The following is a 15569-nucleotide window of genomic DNA, read 5'->3' as shown; positions in this document are numbered from 1 at the left end:
AATGTTTATATAGATGTACATAAAGTTTACATATGTATTCCTTCAATATGTGTAGCAGTATTCCTCCTCCTAATAGCATTCCATTAACTTAACTGAGGAATCAATACTTACGTGGAACTTGAGCAATAGCATTTTCATCCAGAATCATTTCTGCAATTCCTTCCTGATCTATGTCAATTTCATCTATGTATACCATTTCAGTTAGTGCTCGTGCTTTTAAAATCCAAGCTGCCTACAAACCATGGATAAATAAAATACATATTAAAATAGCACTAGAAATACGGTACTACATAGCTTACAGCTCACTAACTTTCATTTTTATTAAGTATGTCTACCACTTAACACGTTATGCTACTTTAAAGGGCTATGTCAAAAAAGTAATACCAGAAGACAAGATCGTTACCAGTCACCAGGCAACTAATATATCAATTACCTAGTAAATTAAAGTGTGAGAATTATCTGGTAGTTTTCCAACATTCCTTTTCAAAAGTAAAAGAAGATCCTTAGAGAAAATTTTAATAGAACCATAATTTGAAAACAAATTAATAAAGCTACAACCACTGTGTTCTTTCAGCCTTCCTCTTTCAGGGCCAAGACCTTATAAAGCCTTCCCTGATTTTTCAATCTGCTTGTCTTCTATTTATGACTCTAGTCTTCTGCACTTGACATATTTGACAAATACTATATTATTTGGGTATGTATTAGCCCTCTTTTTTCCCCAGAATACAAGCTTTTTTACCTTAACTTTTGAATTTTCCATGATACATATAGTTTTTGTACATAATAGGGGTCCAAGAAATGTTGGCTGACTTAAACTAAGGTCAAGTTCTCTTGGTATTAAACAGCTAATCAACACTGGTGACTTTGTGATCTAGTCAGGAAATCTCCTAGAGTATGAGGGGGGAGGAAATAGAAAAGGTAATTTGGAAATCCAACTTAGAAAATATCAGCTTTGCTTTGGATTCAGAAAGTCAATGTAAAGGTACACACACTTAATGTTTTCATTAAACATATGAAATTGCTTTACCAGAAATTTTTACCTTTATGCTTAGCTACAGAATGGAAACAGAAAATGATAAGGCTCGGTGTCCTGTCGAGAATTTGGGGAGAAGGCAATTCTTGAAACAGCAGCATAGATTTCACTGTACAGTTTAGAGGGAACAGCAGGAAGGGAAATTTGAGGGGATTGGGCTCCGTGTACTAAGGACCTGACTGTGAAGCTGGTAAAGGGGGTAAGACAGGAAAAGATGAGTCATACTGGAGGTCCACAAAGTCCTCACATAAAGAACCCAAGACACATTCAGTCAGTCGGTCTGCATTTATTGATATCACCTCATTACCTACAGAGCATCAGGCTAGGTTCCAAGCAGGAAACAGTTAAGATTAAAACACAGATCCTAGGGGCTGGGAATATGGCTCAGGGGCACAGCACCTGCCTGGCAAGCCCAAGGTCCTGAGTTTGATTCCTGGTACCAAAAAAAAATATGGATCCTAATGTTCCTGAAAAATCACCTGGTGTACTAAACAACAGAGCAAAGCAGCACATGATGAGTGGGTGACAACTGTGTGGTCGAGAAAATAAGTTTATAGAAATTGGAAAGTAGATACCCTTTTGTGAACGAAAGTAACTGGAATGCATATTTGTACATTTTGTAAAAAGCAAATAAAAATGTCATGCTTTCATCTAAGGGGGAATAAAAATAGGCTGCCTTGACAATATATTTAAGTTCCTAAAGTGAAATTACATTGGAGTAGATAATTGGCTTTTTGGCTTGTACCCTTCTGGTTGAAGTTTACTGTATGCTTAACAGATAACTTATGACAAAATGTTTCACATGCTATGTATGAATTTAACACAGTTAAACGAGTATATTACGAACTCAACTAATTTGTTTGTCAAGAGAAAATCTATTCTAACTGGAAGCGCATTAGACTGTGGGAGCCACCAGAGTATAAAAACCATCTAAGGTTTTCACTTAAAAGAGATCAGGAAAGACACCAGATCTATACAGCTATTCCCAGGGAAGCCATCACTGTTTTAGACTAATAGTTTAATTTTAGTTCAAAGAGGGACATAAACAACTCTGATTTATCGTAAATCTCCACAGTGCATACCGCTCTGCAAATATCTGAGAGCTTTAAGTTTTCTTTTTTCAAGAAGGACTGCAGCATCTTTTGATGAAATAGTAAAGCAGGACATCGCCTCCTGGTCCTCTCCTTTAGACCTACGGTGTGCCAGGTCCTGAGAATACAAAGACTCACAATTCTAGTTCCAACAACAAAAAATTTCATTGTAATGGGGGGGGGAGATCTAATAACAAAAATAACACGGTATGGTAGCTCTCACCTGCAATACCAGCTACCTGGGAGGCTCAGGCAGAAGGTTAGCAAATTCCCCGCCAACCTGGGCAACTTCACAAGACTCTAAAACTCAAATAAAAAGGTCTAGGCAAGTAGCTCAGTGGTAGAGCATTTCCCTGGCATGCATGAAGCCCTGGATTCAATCACCAGTACTAAATAAATAAATAAATAAATAAATAAATAAATAAATAAATAAATAAAAAGAAGTATATTATGGGAAGAAAGAGGAAAGGTAGCCAGCCGCCTGTCAATGAAAAAAAAAAGGCAGAAAAGAAGAGTTTGTTGCTATGGCCACGTTAAATGCCTAAAAGGCAAAGGCAGGCTAGCTCCAGAGCTCATGGTATTGGGAAACTCCTCAAGAGTTTAAAACGGTTGAAGAATCAGGTTAACTAAGAGAGCCGTCAGAGGGCAGGGCTAGAGAAAAAGGCAGAGACCAGATGATAAATTCAGTATGCTACAGTGAAATATGAGGGTTTTATCCTGATAATGAGGAGCTACTGATACTTCAGAACTACGATTTGGAATCTTAGTTAAACTAACTTTTTTGAAGTATGGTCTTAGCAGGGTGTGGTGGCACATGCCTGTGATCCCAGTACTGAGGAGGCAAGGCAGAAGGATTGCTGCGAGTTCGAGACCAGCCTGGGCTACAAAGTGAGCTCAAGGCCAGCCTGAACTGCATATCGAGACCTTGTGTCAAAAAGAAAAAAAAAAAGTGTGGTCTTACAATTAGGTGTCATTTATATATCTGATTATTAATTATCCATGCATATATTTTATTTTTATTTTATTAATCATCCATGCATATATTTTATTTTTAACTATAGTCCAATCAATCATTCTTCTTGGGTCCACCCCCCTAGAAACCTCTTACATGTTGAGAAGGTGCAAACTTTTATATATTAGGCTAAGCAAGACATAGGAAAGTGAATCCCCTATCCCTTCCTTGCCAAGTGAATATTTAAGAAGTCAAATAGGAACATTTTTTAAAATTCTGTAAGAATCCCTTTTTTCAAAAAGCTAAACAGATTTATATTTGTTTCAATTTTTAAAATCTAATTCTTAAGAAATGGGGATAATGATGTGAATTTTTGGTATTAAAAATCTGTAATAAACCAGATCTGGTGGTGCACACCTAGCTACTCGGGAGGCTGAAGCAAGTAAACAGCAAGTTCAAGGTCAGCCAGGCAATTTAGCAAGACTCTGTCTCAAAACAAAATAAAGAAGGTCTGGGTTCAATCCCCAGTATCACACACACACAAATCTGTAATAAGATATACTCAAACTATTATTCAATTTAAAATTTTATCAGTGTTTGAGAAAAATTAGTATTTCTGATTTTTCTTCTATGCTAACAAAAAGCGACCTTGAAAGTCACATACCCTTGCTAGATTACACATCAGGCTATATTCAAAGACCAACGCCTGGCAATGTGAACAATTCTTGAGACTTCAATGAAAACAGCAGATGGGGCTTTGGCTTTAATGTATATATTTTTTTTAATTTTGGAAATAAGCCAAGTAGATTTTACAGCCCTAAAATCTTCTGCCTATTTCTTTTTAAAGCATATTAGAGTACACACAGTAATCTCAAATTATCCCTTGAACAGAAATTGTTTGCCAGCCATGGTGTTGCAAGCCTGTAATTCCAGAACTCAGGAGACTGAGGCAAGAGGATACTGTGAGTTTGAGGCCAGCCTGGGCTACATACTGAGTTCAATGCTGGTCTGTACAACATAGCACGACCCTGTCCAACCCTGCCAAAAAATAAATAAATTGTTTTACTATATTTAACTTAGGTATATTTAACTTAATAAATGGTAGGAACACACAACTTTAAAATAAATAATCCTTTATGTAAGTGTATTTTGAGTATTTTTCTATTGAATTACCATAACGTTGAAAAAATAAGAGAAAAGGCATATATTTGCCCAATTATAACCATTGTATCAATTTTTTCTTTGTATCTGTGAAGCATACTCCCATCTTATTCATCTACTGAGTTAAATCTCTGGATATTACCCTTGAGGCAAATACCCGCCAGTTAACATCACAAAAATATTAACTCACTTGTTCTATGTTTTGTAGGTTAATCCAATTTTACTTATAAATTAAACATATAAAGAGGTAAAGATTTTACTGGCTGGGTAAAACATGTTTAAATTATCCTGTTTCTTTAATACAGAATGCAAGGCCAGTAGTTTAAGGTATATGAGAAACAATTTTGATAGATTATTATTTTTAACAATAATAATCCCAAATAATAATAATCCCAAAAGAATAGTCTGTCTGATCTGACTTGAACATCATAAAAATCAGTACAAATATTTCCTTATTTGACTAGTTTACAAAAATGAAAATGTAGGTATAAGACATTGAATTGCTATTACAAAGCCTCATTTATGCAAAAGAGACTTCACAGTGTGAATGAGTGAGCTCATAAGAATCTATCCAGTCTTGTACCCATTTAATTCATTTCCAGTATATACTTAAGTCTACAGAACAGAATAGAAAGGTACTGCTAAAGAAGGTGTTCATGAAACCTCTGCACTTGTTTGAAACTTTTAAAGCCATTTACACTTTCCCAAGCATACCTATGATGCAAATTACTGGTATCTTAATTGAATTTTAATCAAAATCCTCCAGAATTACTGAGAACAAAAATGTTCCTTTATAATTTACCTCCTTCTTGAGTGACTTGTACATGCTATGCAAAAAATAAGTTTTGCCCCATAATTCAGTTTGTAAACCAAGATTATAATCCTTCAAAAGACAAGTTTTAAAGAGCAGAATGCCACATTTTAGCTCCTATGCTTACAGAGTTTGTTAATACTACACAGTCCTCCATAACACTACTTTGTACACTGCTTTCCATTCTAAAAGGTTTGATCATTACTCATATGAATTCCATGCGAGGTTCAAATCGTTCATCTACCTACAGAACACTGTTCGCGTTCTAGCTCGTTTGGCAGGGCAAACACCTGGCAACACTTAAGCTAATTTTTACTCTGTGCATCCTTTTCCCTTGTTCCTAGACCCTCCTAGCTAAAAGCTCCACTGGCCAGGGGTTCCCCTAACCAGACCTCCTCTCTCCCAGGGCTTCCAGCTGTTGTGTCTTATCCAGCTAGCAGATCTCTGGCCAGGTGTCATCCATAAACAAGTTGGTTTGGCAGGTGCATCTGTCTGGCCAGGGTCCCTTTCTTCCTCACTATGGTACATTCCTTGCTCTGCAAGCTGACAGGTCAGTTAAAACCAAGACCTTCCCTAGCACAGCTGCGCCTCCCTACACAAGACCTACTGTCCCATCCATCACAGGCTCTCCAGACACGTGTGGCTCTGCTGATGGCTTCCCCAGCTCCCTTCCTAAGCCCATGGTCCTCCTTGTCTCTTTCATTTTATCCTGCAGGTCATCTTCATTCCTTTCTACTTAAGCCCCAAGTCTTAGAACACTAGTTCTACAAGGTTATTCATAAACACCAAAGCATTGGAAATATAGTTATTTACAGAAGAAGGTACAGGATGTCTGGTAGATATGACTAATTTTCTAGCACAACTAATCATGCAGCAAACTTTCTAACCTACAGCAACAACTAAGCAGCTGAAGTAAGAACTAAAGCATTCTCTAAACTAAAGGTTGCAACTCAACCTTTACCTGAGACACTGGCAAATCAGGAGCTGGTTCCTGGAAAGCGTTAAGAAGGCAGTAAACATTTTTAAAGAGATGTAACTTCTAAAATAAAAGGTCTTAATAATGACCCAAGTATTTGTACATGAACTATAACTCATTCACTAAAAATCCAAATATTTTTAATCTTTCTACCAAATGGTCTCAAGAGTTCTGTAAAACTGACATACAAGACTGATAAACTAAAGAAGGCTAAATTTTCTATGATCAGAAAATTCTAATTAATCTAACCTCATTCAGAGCACAAAGAGAAGGCATGTTTATTTGTCCAATGAAGATACACTATTTCAGAAATTATGAATAACTTTCTAATTATATGAAAGAAATACTGCCTTGGATTCAAAGGTAAGCTCATGGTGTTTAAAACATTTAAACTTTAACCATTTACCAAAAAGAATGAAAATTCAAATAATATAAACCCTACTATTCCACAGAAGTATATTAATGGTTGATAATAATTTAATTCAAGCTGTAATGTCCGCTGAGATATTTTTATAAACATACTACATGATCTACTGTCTTCTTCTTTGTGAAAGAAACTGTTAATGAGTCCTTGATTGATCAATATTGCATGTCTCTATTTGTTTTCATGAGAAACCACTTTGAAGATACCAATATGTAATACAACAAGCATTGTTAATTTCCTACCACTTTGTTTGTAACTCTGTATTGTCTGTACTATTCTTTTGCTATTTTGTAAAAGGTCTGTCTGTTAATGTTCTCCTCCTTTTATTTTTAAAATAAAAACATACTACATAATTTACAGTAGTGTCAGGTGCTAGAAAACTCAGTACCTGAGGTTTTTCTATCCCAATTAAATGTAAACCTATTGATTAAAATGATCAAACACAGTAAATTCATTTATAAAACATCTACAATTACACATCTAGGCAAAGCATTTGCTGAGCACTTATTCATGTTTTTATTGGAGAAACTACTGAAGAATAGAAAAAGAGGGACCCTCCCAAATGCTTTTTTAGGAATATATTATCAGTATGAGCACTGTATAAACCATGCAGTCACCATGAGAGGACAGACCACTAACTTAGTATGATATATGGGAGGAACACGAAAGTAAAAGACTAAGCAATGCTAGAACATGAGGACCTCAAAGAGCAGGTTTAGGGAAGATTTGATACTCAGCTGAACACAAAATAGCAACTAAAGAACACTGCAATTGGAGATATTCAAAATTATTGCACACAAAAACAGATCAGGACAAGTACAGATTTCCCAAACACAGTCCTTGCCTAAGAAAACAGAGACGGCTAACATGACGGGGAGTAAGAGACAGATGGAAGAAGTAACTCTTGCTACTCTTTCTCCTTCCAGGTCTGTTTGGTCCACTATCTTATCTGAATGTCAAAAAAGCCATCTGTAGGAAGCAAGTGGGTATTATTATCAATTTTACAGACAAGAAAAAGAATTCAGGGATGTTAAATAATTTACTAAAGGTCCCACAAATGGTTGTTTTGAGAAGTAAGATCTTTCTTTTTGCCAGGCTCTCTTAGACAAAAGCATGAGCTGGAAATAATAAGGCAGAGCTGAAGTGTAAAGTTCAGAGATATACAACGCAAGTCTGATATCAAAATGGGGAAAAGAGTCTACCAGAGGTGATCACAGACAGTGCTTGAAGAAGAAAAGAAAACAGCTAAAGGAGACAGAAAACACTGATGCTAAACAAAAGATAGGCGCTTGTTATTCTGCGAGTGGCAAGGAGATTCCTCCAGTGACCCAGACTGACACCAGAAGGTCAGCCTCGCAGGATTTTATCTACTGGTGAAAGGCTTTGTGATCCCTCTGTCTTGTTCTCCTGCTCCCAGGAATACATCTGTGACTGCAGGTGAAGAGCAGGTAGGGAGTAATGAGTAAAATCATCAGAGGCCTCGAGAGTGGGGAAGAGCGGAGACAGCTGAGGTGTACCGCCGAGGCCTAAAAGGGTGTAAAGCTGGAAACACACCAATTCCACAACGCGCTCCTAGAGTCAGACATCTGAGGTGCCAAAAACATGCTTTGGGGAAAAGTGCATAATTAAATAAATTATAATACGATGTGTTAAATGCTGTACACACATTATGGAAAAAGTATAGATGAACTAGAGCAAAAAGAAGACATGGGCTATAAGGAAGGAGTCAGAGAAAAGAGATTATTCTAGAAATTACCAAACGCCAGTGATTTATGAGCTATATTCAGTCTCATTTCCCCATCCTTTCACTGGACAGCTCTCTCACATATGTTTGCCCGACTTCCGACAGGATGACCTGGGTTTCATCCTTAGGGAGCTATTCAAGGCATGACCTTGAACAACGCACGTACCTTTCATCACTGTCTCAAATTACAGCAATAATACCTATTACCTGGGATTCTTTTAAGGCCTAATGGTAAAACCTTGCCTTTTAAATAAAACTTTAGGGGCTGGGGATTTAGCTCAGCGGCAAAGCGCCTGCCTGGCAAGCGCAAGGTCGTGAGTTTGGTTCCCGGTACCGGAGAAAAACCAAAAAAATAAATAAATAAAACTTTATGTGTTCAATCCCCAACACATGAAAAAAAAATACTTCATAACTTTCATATAGACTATCATAACCAAGTGGAAGGTTAATAGACAAGCACCAACCATCAATCCCTCTTTTTCAGAACTCAGAACTGACTCCCAGTTATGACAAACCAAATTGAAACTTCCCTCTGCATCTCCTTCACAGTGGGCAAGAGGATCCATAAAGTAGAACGCCACTGCCTGGAACCAGCAAAAACTCATTAGCATCCACCTCAACTCACAGTTTACTTCCTTCCTCCTTCCCAAGGGTACAGCTTTCTGTTAGGCTGGTATTACTTCAGAGAATTAAATCTCCAGATATTTCTGAATGAAGCTTCTTAATTGCCACCAATATTTACTCTGGCTAATGAGCTTCTTATTCAGAAACCACTGAGTTGTCATTCAGAATTTAATAACAAAAGAAAGGAAAAAATCTAAGAAAGCAGACAAATGGATTGACTGCGGGAGATTAGGGAGATCAAGTGACTAAACAGCCAAGTGGGAATGTAACCTGTATAATTCAGCAGGAGTAAAAGCTCACAAGATGAATATTCAGTACGTATAGAATTGAAGGATTAAGTCTAGGTAAGTCTCTGTGGTCCCAAAGAGGAAACAAATTAGGTAATTGTACAAAGAGATGTTTTTTTGGCTTGGATCACCAAATTGTTGTCTTGACTGAGACATAGAGCTCACTGGGGAGAACTGGTTTCATATCTTTCATCTAAGCCAGTGGCCTTCAGCCTTTTGTCCGTCTTCAAATTATTTACAGTAATAGCCTTCTTCTCTATAACATCTCTCATTTTAAGTAGAGATTGGGGGAGTGAATTAGAAAAAGCTCTGACATATAGGTAATGTTCCTACTGAATTTCAAATTCAATAATCTGAAAAATCTACCAGAAACCTACCCCCTCATGAAATCATATTGTCTTTTAAACCACCCCCACCACCTCCCATAGCCTGAAAAATCACCATGTTGTCTGAAATGTTTAATTACAATAGAGCTTTTAAAAAAAAATCGAGATTGGTTCTAAAGCCCTGAATCTGACATATGGAACACAAAGAACAATAATCAGATTAAGCAACTAATCAGGATGATCAACATGAACTGCAGAAGCAAGCATTCCTTCTAGGTCATATTGCTGTATGAAGGACTGATTTGTAATTCCTGTTTTTTATATCTAATAAGGTTTGGGCACAATTTTAAGAACACTTTGAAAAAAAGGCAGTATTTCTCTTTGAATTGGTTATCCTTACTATACTTTATTTAAAAGACTTCATTTAAAAAGGGAAACTATGGTAAATTAACTTGCTGTCCTCTTTTTTATTCTTAACAGATCCAAACTTTAATACCCTTCTTGTTTTGGGACCTGGCCCTCCATTCTTCAGTATTCTGTATCCATAATTCAAGAACTTTTCCCATCAAAAAACATCCTGTTATTATGTTCAACCTATCCTCGAGTTCATTGGTGGACAAAGAAAAATATACTGCTCTAAGAAAATATGCTATTCCACAGTAGTATATCATACCTCTCTGGCTAGCCTAAATACCTTGACTTTGGCAAGAACAAAAAAGAAATTAAACCCAATGTCCAAGTAGAAAACACAAGGAACTAATTAAAGATTTTGGGTAATACTATACCAAAATGGTATCCCTTAAAGGGGAAATAAAAGCAGATGAAGTAGTCTTAGAGATAGGCTTCATTGATTAGCCTGATGTATCAGGGTGGAAATGTTTTCTTTTTGAAGCTCCCTAGCCTAGTTCGCAAGAAGATTAACAAATAACACCTCACTTTAGCGAGGTTTGTATCTTTCAACTAAGCCAGTGGTTTTCAGCCTTGTCTGCAAAACCAAAGTGAAAAATGCAAGTATTAAAAACAAAAGCTATCACTTGTTTTCAGGAGGGGGAAGAAAAACAAGAACAAAAATGCATCCATGTTGCACTCAAAACAAATATTTTAATTTCCTTGCTCCCCTGTGTATCCCAGCTTCAAAGCAAGTCATTCATACTGACATCAGATTGGTGGTATGGAAATAATACTTCCGATAGTTGGAAAGGGAAAGTAACTAAAATAGGTAAAAGCCCCTGAGGCCAAAGGAGCACGTGAAGATAAACCAGCTAACTGTGGGGCTGAGGACCATCTACTCCACTCTGATCACACTTCTACTAACTTTCCATAGAGTGTGAATCTTCCCGTCATTTAATTCCCTCCTCTGAAACAACAGAAGACCCATAATAAATACCAGAGATGGTAACTACCATTAGAAACTCTCCCAGCCTCGTGTGGGGTGGCACATGCCTTTAACCCCAGTACTCTGGGAGACTGAGGCAGGAGGATCACATGGATAAGCCCAGTCAGGGTAATTTAGTGACTTTATGAGAAACTGTCTCAAAATAAAATATTTTTAAAGGGGAGAGGGTGCTGGGAATGTAGCTCAGTGTGAAGGCCCTGGGTTCAAAGCCCAGTACCGTGCGGTGGGGGTTGAGGGATCTTCTGGAGATATTCAGACAGAATTTTCTAAAGACTTTTCACAACTGACTCCCAAAACAAGAAATGAACTAGAATGTCCATAATGCAATTATATTTATTTGAAAGGCAAAAGTACATTTAAGAATGTACGGAGAAGGCTGGTGTTGATAATTAAGGGTGCGAAGAGGAAAAGACAAAGATCATCAGGTAGCTAGAATGTTCTCCATACACTAGCGTATATGAATAACTCCATCAAAATGCATATATGTATATAAGCAATAAACGCATGACATCAACACTCTAATATAGTTTTTGTTGTTGTTGTTTTAGGTGACCTAGTTAGGAAAAAGGCAGGATTTCTTGAAACTTGGGGGAAGTCATACTGGGTAGTACTTCCAACATGAAATCATAAGTGGGTAAAAAATTCATAAACTGGTGCTTACAGCTGATCACAGCACACTGTTTGAAGTTGGATCAAGGAATAAGTAACTCCTATACACTTTTCAATAGCCCTATCCAGGTACCAGAGCCTATTTTGGTAAGGCTGCTTCAGTTAAAAGTCTATTCCTGGTAAAATGATACTCATTACCCTGGCAATGCACGTAACTCACCCACAAATAAGCTATTTTAACAAAACAAATAAAAATATTATCAGAAAGGAAAAAGAATATTGAAAATATCTTCCAGATCTGGTACTGATTCTCTTAGTCCTGCTCTCATATTTATCCAAGGCAAACATAATCCCTGATAAAAAGGTCATTTATCATTAAAAAGGTCATTGAAATAATCACATAAAAAGTCCTGATCACAATGCCTGGCATGAATGAAATCTCATTTTACAAGTACAGTACTGAATGGAACTACAGACTCAAAATTATAGGGCCTTTAATGAACATTAACAAAAATCCCGATGCTGTGTCTACAACAACATTCCCCAGTGTGAAAGTATCTTCCCAGGCTAATAAGAAAAACATTAAAGCCCTGCCCTGCAGGGGGAAAAAAAGAATCTATGGTCAAATAAGCTCCAAACTACTGGACTAATCAAAATGATGTTTCTTTTCTTTGGAAATGTTCACAGCCTTCGGCACTCGTCTTGACTCTCTAAGGAGGGAATATACATTTCCCGAATGCATTTAAGAAGGAAACTTTCACGCGCAGCTCTTGGGATGAGTGTTCTGTAACGCTGAATGAAAACCAACTTAACTGAATGGGAAAACACACAAAGCTCTAATAGATCATTGTTCCTTAAGCAACATCTGCCACATTGCAAGTTCCTAACAAACTTCGGTCATTACAAAGATCAATATTTTCTCACGGTTCCAAAGATATTTAACTGTGAATTTTTTTAAGCAGCATCCATGTGATTCCTGTGCCAAGAAACACCCTTGGGAAAATATTTGTCTACAGGCATGTAGTCCTATGAACTAAGGTGAACTAACACAAACAGAACCTAGTTTAGCATTACCATTAATATGGGTTGTTCTGGGGAAGATGTACTAGGTATGGACAGGTTATTATCTCACCATGCGCTGGAATGTAAGGTAGAGCCCAGTAAATGCCTTTACAGTCAGACCTCCACGTTTATAACACCCCTCAATTTTCCTTTTTGGGTAACATCTTCAAGGCAACACGACTAGAGGAAAAGCCAGGAAACTAGAACTGTACAGGTACATTCTGTATTTACCAGTAGCACTGACAAACTGCCACAGCTCTACTATGCTCCTGTTTTCTTTTTCTTTCTATTGTGTGTGTGTGTGTGTGTGTGTGTGTGTGTGTGTGTGTGTGCCTCTTCCAGGAGATACCTGCCCATTCAAGTTATCCCTCTCTCATTGTTTATTAACCTTTTCATTCACTATAAACAAATACTGTAAGTTCCTTTTTAAAATTTTTATTAGTACATGTTTGCAGTACATAATGATTACACTCCCTGAGGAGACTGGTATGTGCACATAACACATTTCAACTCCCTTCTCCCCTCCCTCCTTCCATAACTTCTTATTTTTTCACCATCAGAATCATTTATTTTCTTATAAGACCTTATAAAGCTAATTATCATAAATACGGATTGAAAACCAGATGTATAGGCCAAACAATATATAAAAAACATGTAGGACAACTGTATTAAATGAAAGTACACTTTTAGATACATCGTACTCCAGTGCGGATTATGTATGTACGTGAATTCCCTTTTAATCAATGCCATCTTTCTTTGTTTTGGGGAAACTTTCTGTCCCATCCCTCCCTCCTACAATCAGCTTCCTTTGCCCAGGTAATTTATTAAATAGTGCATGTATCCTTTCCCCTCATACATTCTCACTCCTCTGTCTTGCATATTTGTCTCAAGCTGAATTTAAGGCCCAGAATCAAAAGCTCCTTCATTCTTGGAATCTACGAGATGGGAAGAGCACAAGTTTGATCTAAAGAAGAAGGCAGCTAGCTAGGTAAAAAGGAACAGAGTCACAGACCTTTGTTTACATGTAATTTTTAAAAAAAAAATTAATGAAAAGAACTCGAGCCCATCCAGACTAAAGTATAAGTGAATTACTAAACTTGCTCACCAGGCTACAGTTCGGGGCCCTAACTCTAGGACACTATAAAGGATGCTGAACTTCGCGGAGGGTAGGGACGCGCCAACCACGGCTCCAAGGGGTCTCGCTCCACGCGCGTTGGCAGACCGAACTGTGACTGTACCACTGGGCCTTCCTCCCCGGGCTCCCCTCCCAGGAGCCAGGGATCCCCCAAAGCCCTGGGCCTCAGCGCCGAGATCCATAAGCTGCCGGGGGCCAGGCGGTACCTGATCATAAGGGGATTTCTCCAGCATCTGCGTGCACAGATCAGCGCAGAGCTGGAACTTCCTGCGCCTAAAATAGCTCCAGGCCAGGAGTAGCGGCTCCATCTCCGAGCCCATCGCGGCCCAAGAAGTCCAGCGAAGGAACCGGGTCCGGCCCCGGGAGGGCAGTGGGCGGGGATGGGAGCGGGTGGCGTCAGGCTCTCCCCGGCAACGCGCGGTGGCTGGGCCTTGTCCAAGGGATGCCCGCAGCGCGCCTGAGAACAGGAAAATGAAAAACTACTGCGAGCGGAACTCAGCTTTAGAGTTTCCCCAAACTTGGCTGCAAAAAAATTGCGTACTTTTAAAGAATATAGATCTCATTAATTTCGAAAAGTAAGACGCCATCGCTTGGAAAAGAAAAAAGGTAGTGACTTAAACACCTCGCCTGGGGTCCTCCACCCCTCTGAGGCTTGGTTGCCTAGCAACAGCCGCTTTGCTCGCAGCTGTAGCGGGAGGGGGGCAGGGAGGTGTCTGGGGAATAGAAAGTCTGTAGCATTTCAGTCCTATGCTGTCCTTCGCTCATTCCTACCTTTATAAAGCTTCTGACTCCAGAAACACAAACATGGCAACAGTTTCTCCAATGCTCCCCTGCCCATCAAACTCAATGCCCTGAATCCTGAAACTCTCCAGTTCCTCATCTCCGAATCTCAATGTCGGAATTGCAGTGGGGTCTAGAGATTGCTTGGTCCCATCAACTCATTTTACTAATGAGAAACTGACATAGGTTCAGAGCAGTCAAAACATTTACCCAAACTCCTACGCGGTTAGAGAGCTGGGACTGTAATCTGTGTGACCATCTGTCAGGGGTTGTGACATTTTCCCCAAAGTCAATAATGTATGCAGACCCCACCGCCGCCCTGCACCTCTCCAGCGCCCAGCTCTGGCGTGATTTCTTCAGGCACAGTTCTGACTTGCCTGTGGCGATTGACAAAGTAACCAGTATTAAATGTGTTGGTTATATGTAGTGGTCAAATGTAGTGGTTATGAAGACAGTAAATGTGACCTAGGTAAACTCAGTTAGGCTTCATGGTAGATGGAGCGGTGTCTTTCGTCCTTACCTCCTTCCTATCACGGCGCGAGGGACAGGAGGGGAAAAACCCCAACACTGCAGAACTGCAGAAATATAAAACTTCTATATATATAACAAATGAACTGAGAAGGCCTTAGCAAAGGGAAATAATTTGCAATTTTCTCAAGCAACTAAGAAGCCATAATGCAGATATTATATTTAATCAAGATAAATTTTATAGATATCAAAAATGAAATTTAAATTCCCAAACTACAAAATTGATTGTAAATTTTTCCTTTATCAAGCAATCATTTTTAGAATTTTTAAATCTTGGAAATAGACAGGCGTGGTGGCTCATGCCTGTAATCCCAGCACTCCGGAGGCTGAGGCAGGAGGATCGCTGTGAGTTTGAGGCCAGCCTCAGCTACAAAGTGAGCTCAAGGCCAGCCTGAACTACATAGTGAAACTTTGTCTCAAAAATAATAAATAAATAAATAAATAAATAAATAAATAAATAAATCTTGGACGTGAATAACTTTCAAGATAATAATTACTACAGTTGTGTTTGTTATAATTGCTCCACTGTGTTTCTGCAGAAGTGACTCTAGAAATATAATCTATCAAAAGGTCCTAACGCAGTTGTTTGTGAAGGTCAGGTTTTTAGGAATGTATAAGCTGGTAGTTGAC

General features: G+C 38.4%; 1 protein-coding gene across 1 annotated transcript in view; it reads right to left on the bottom strand.

Annotated features, from left to right (window-relative positions):
- Positions 1-14037, bottom strand: part of Ttc8 (tetratricopeptide repeat domain 8) — a 55849-nt gene extending 41812 nt beyond the window's left edge. The window contains exons 1-2 of the mRNA XM_005390265.2: positions 13838-14037; positions 112-232 (exon numbers count right to left, since the gene is read on the bottom strand). Coding sequence (XP_005390322.1) covers positions 112-232; positions 13838-13951 — 235 coding nt within the window. The 5' untranslated portion in view covers positions 13952-14037. The remainder of the gene's footprint in view (positions 1-111; positions 233-13837) is intronic.
- Positions 14038-15569: the final 1532 nt, after the last annotated feature.

This window comes from Chinchilla lanigera, unplaced genomic scaffold (genome assembly GCF_000276665.1).
Source record: "Chinchilla lanigera isolate Chin_1 unplaced genomic scaffold, ChiLan1.0 scaffold00037, whole genome shotgun sequence".
In the NCBI taxonomy this organism is placed as follows: Eukaryota; Metazoa; Chordata; class Mammalia; order Rodentia; family Chinchillidae; genus Chinchilla; species Chinchilla lanigera.
Note: the sequence above shows the minus strand (reverse complement) of the source record. Positions and strands in the feature narration are given on the sequence as shown.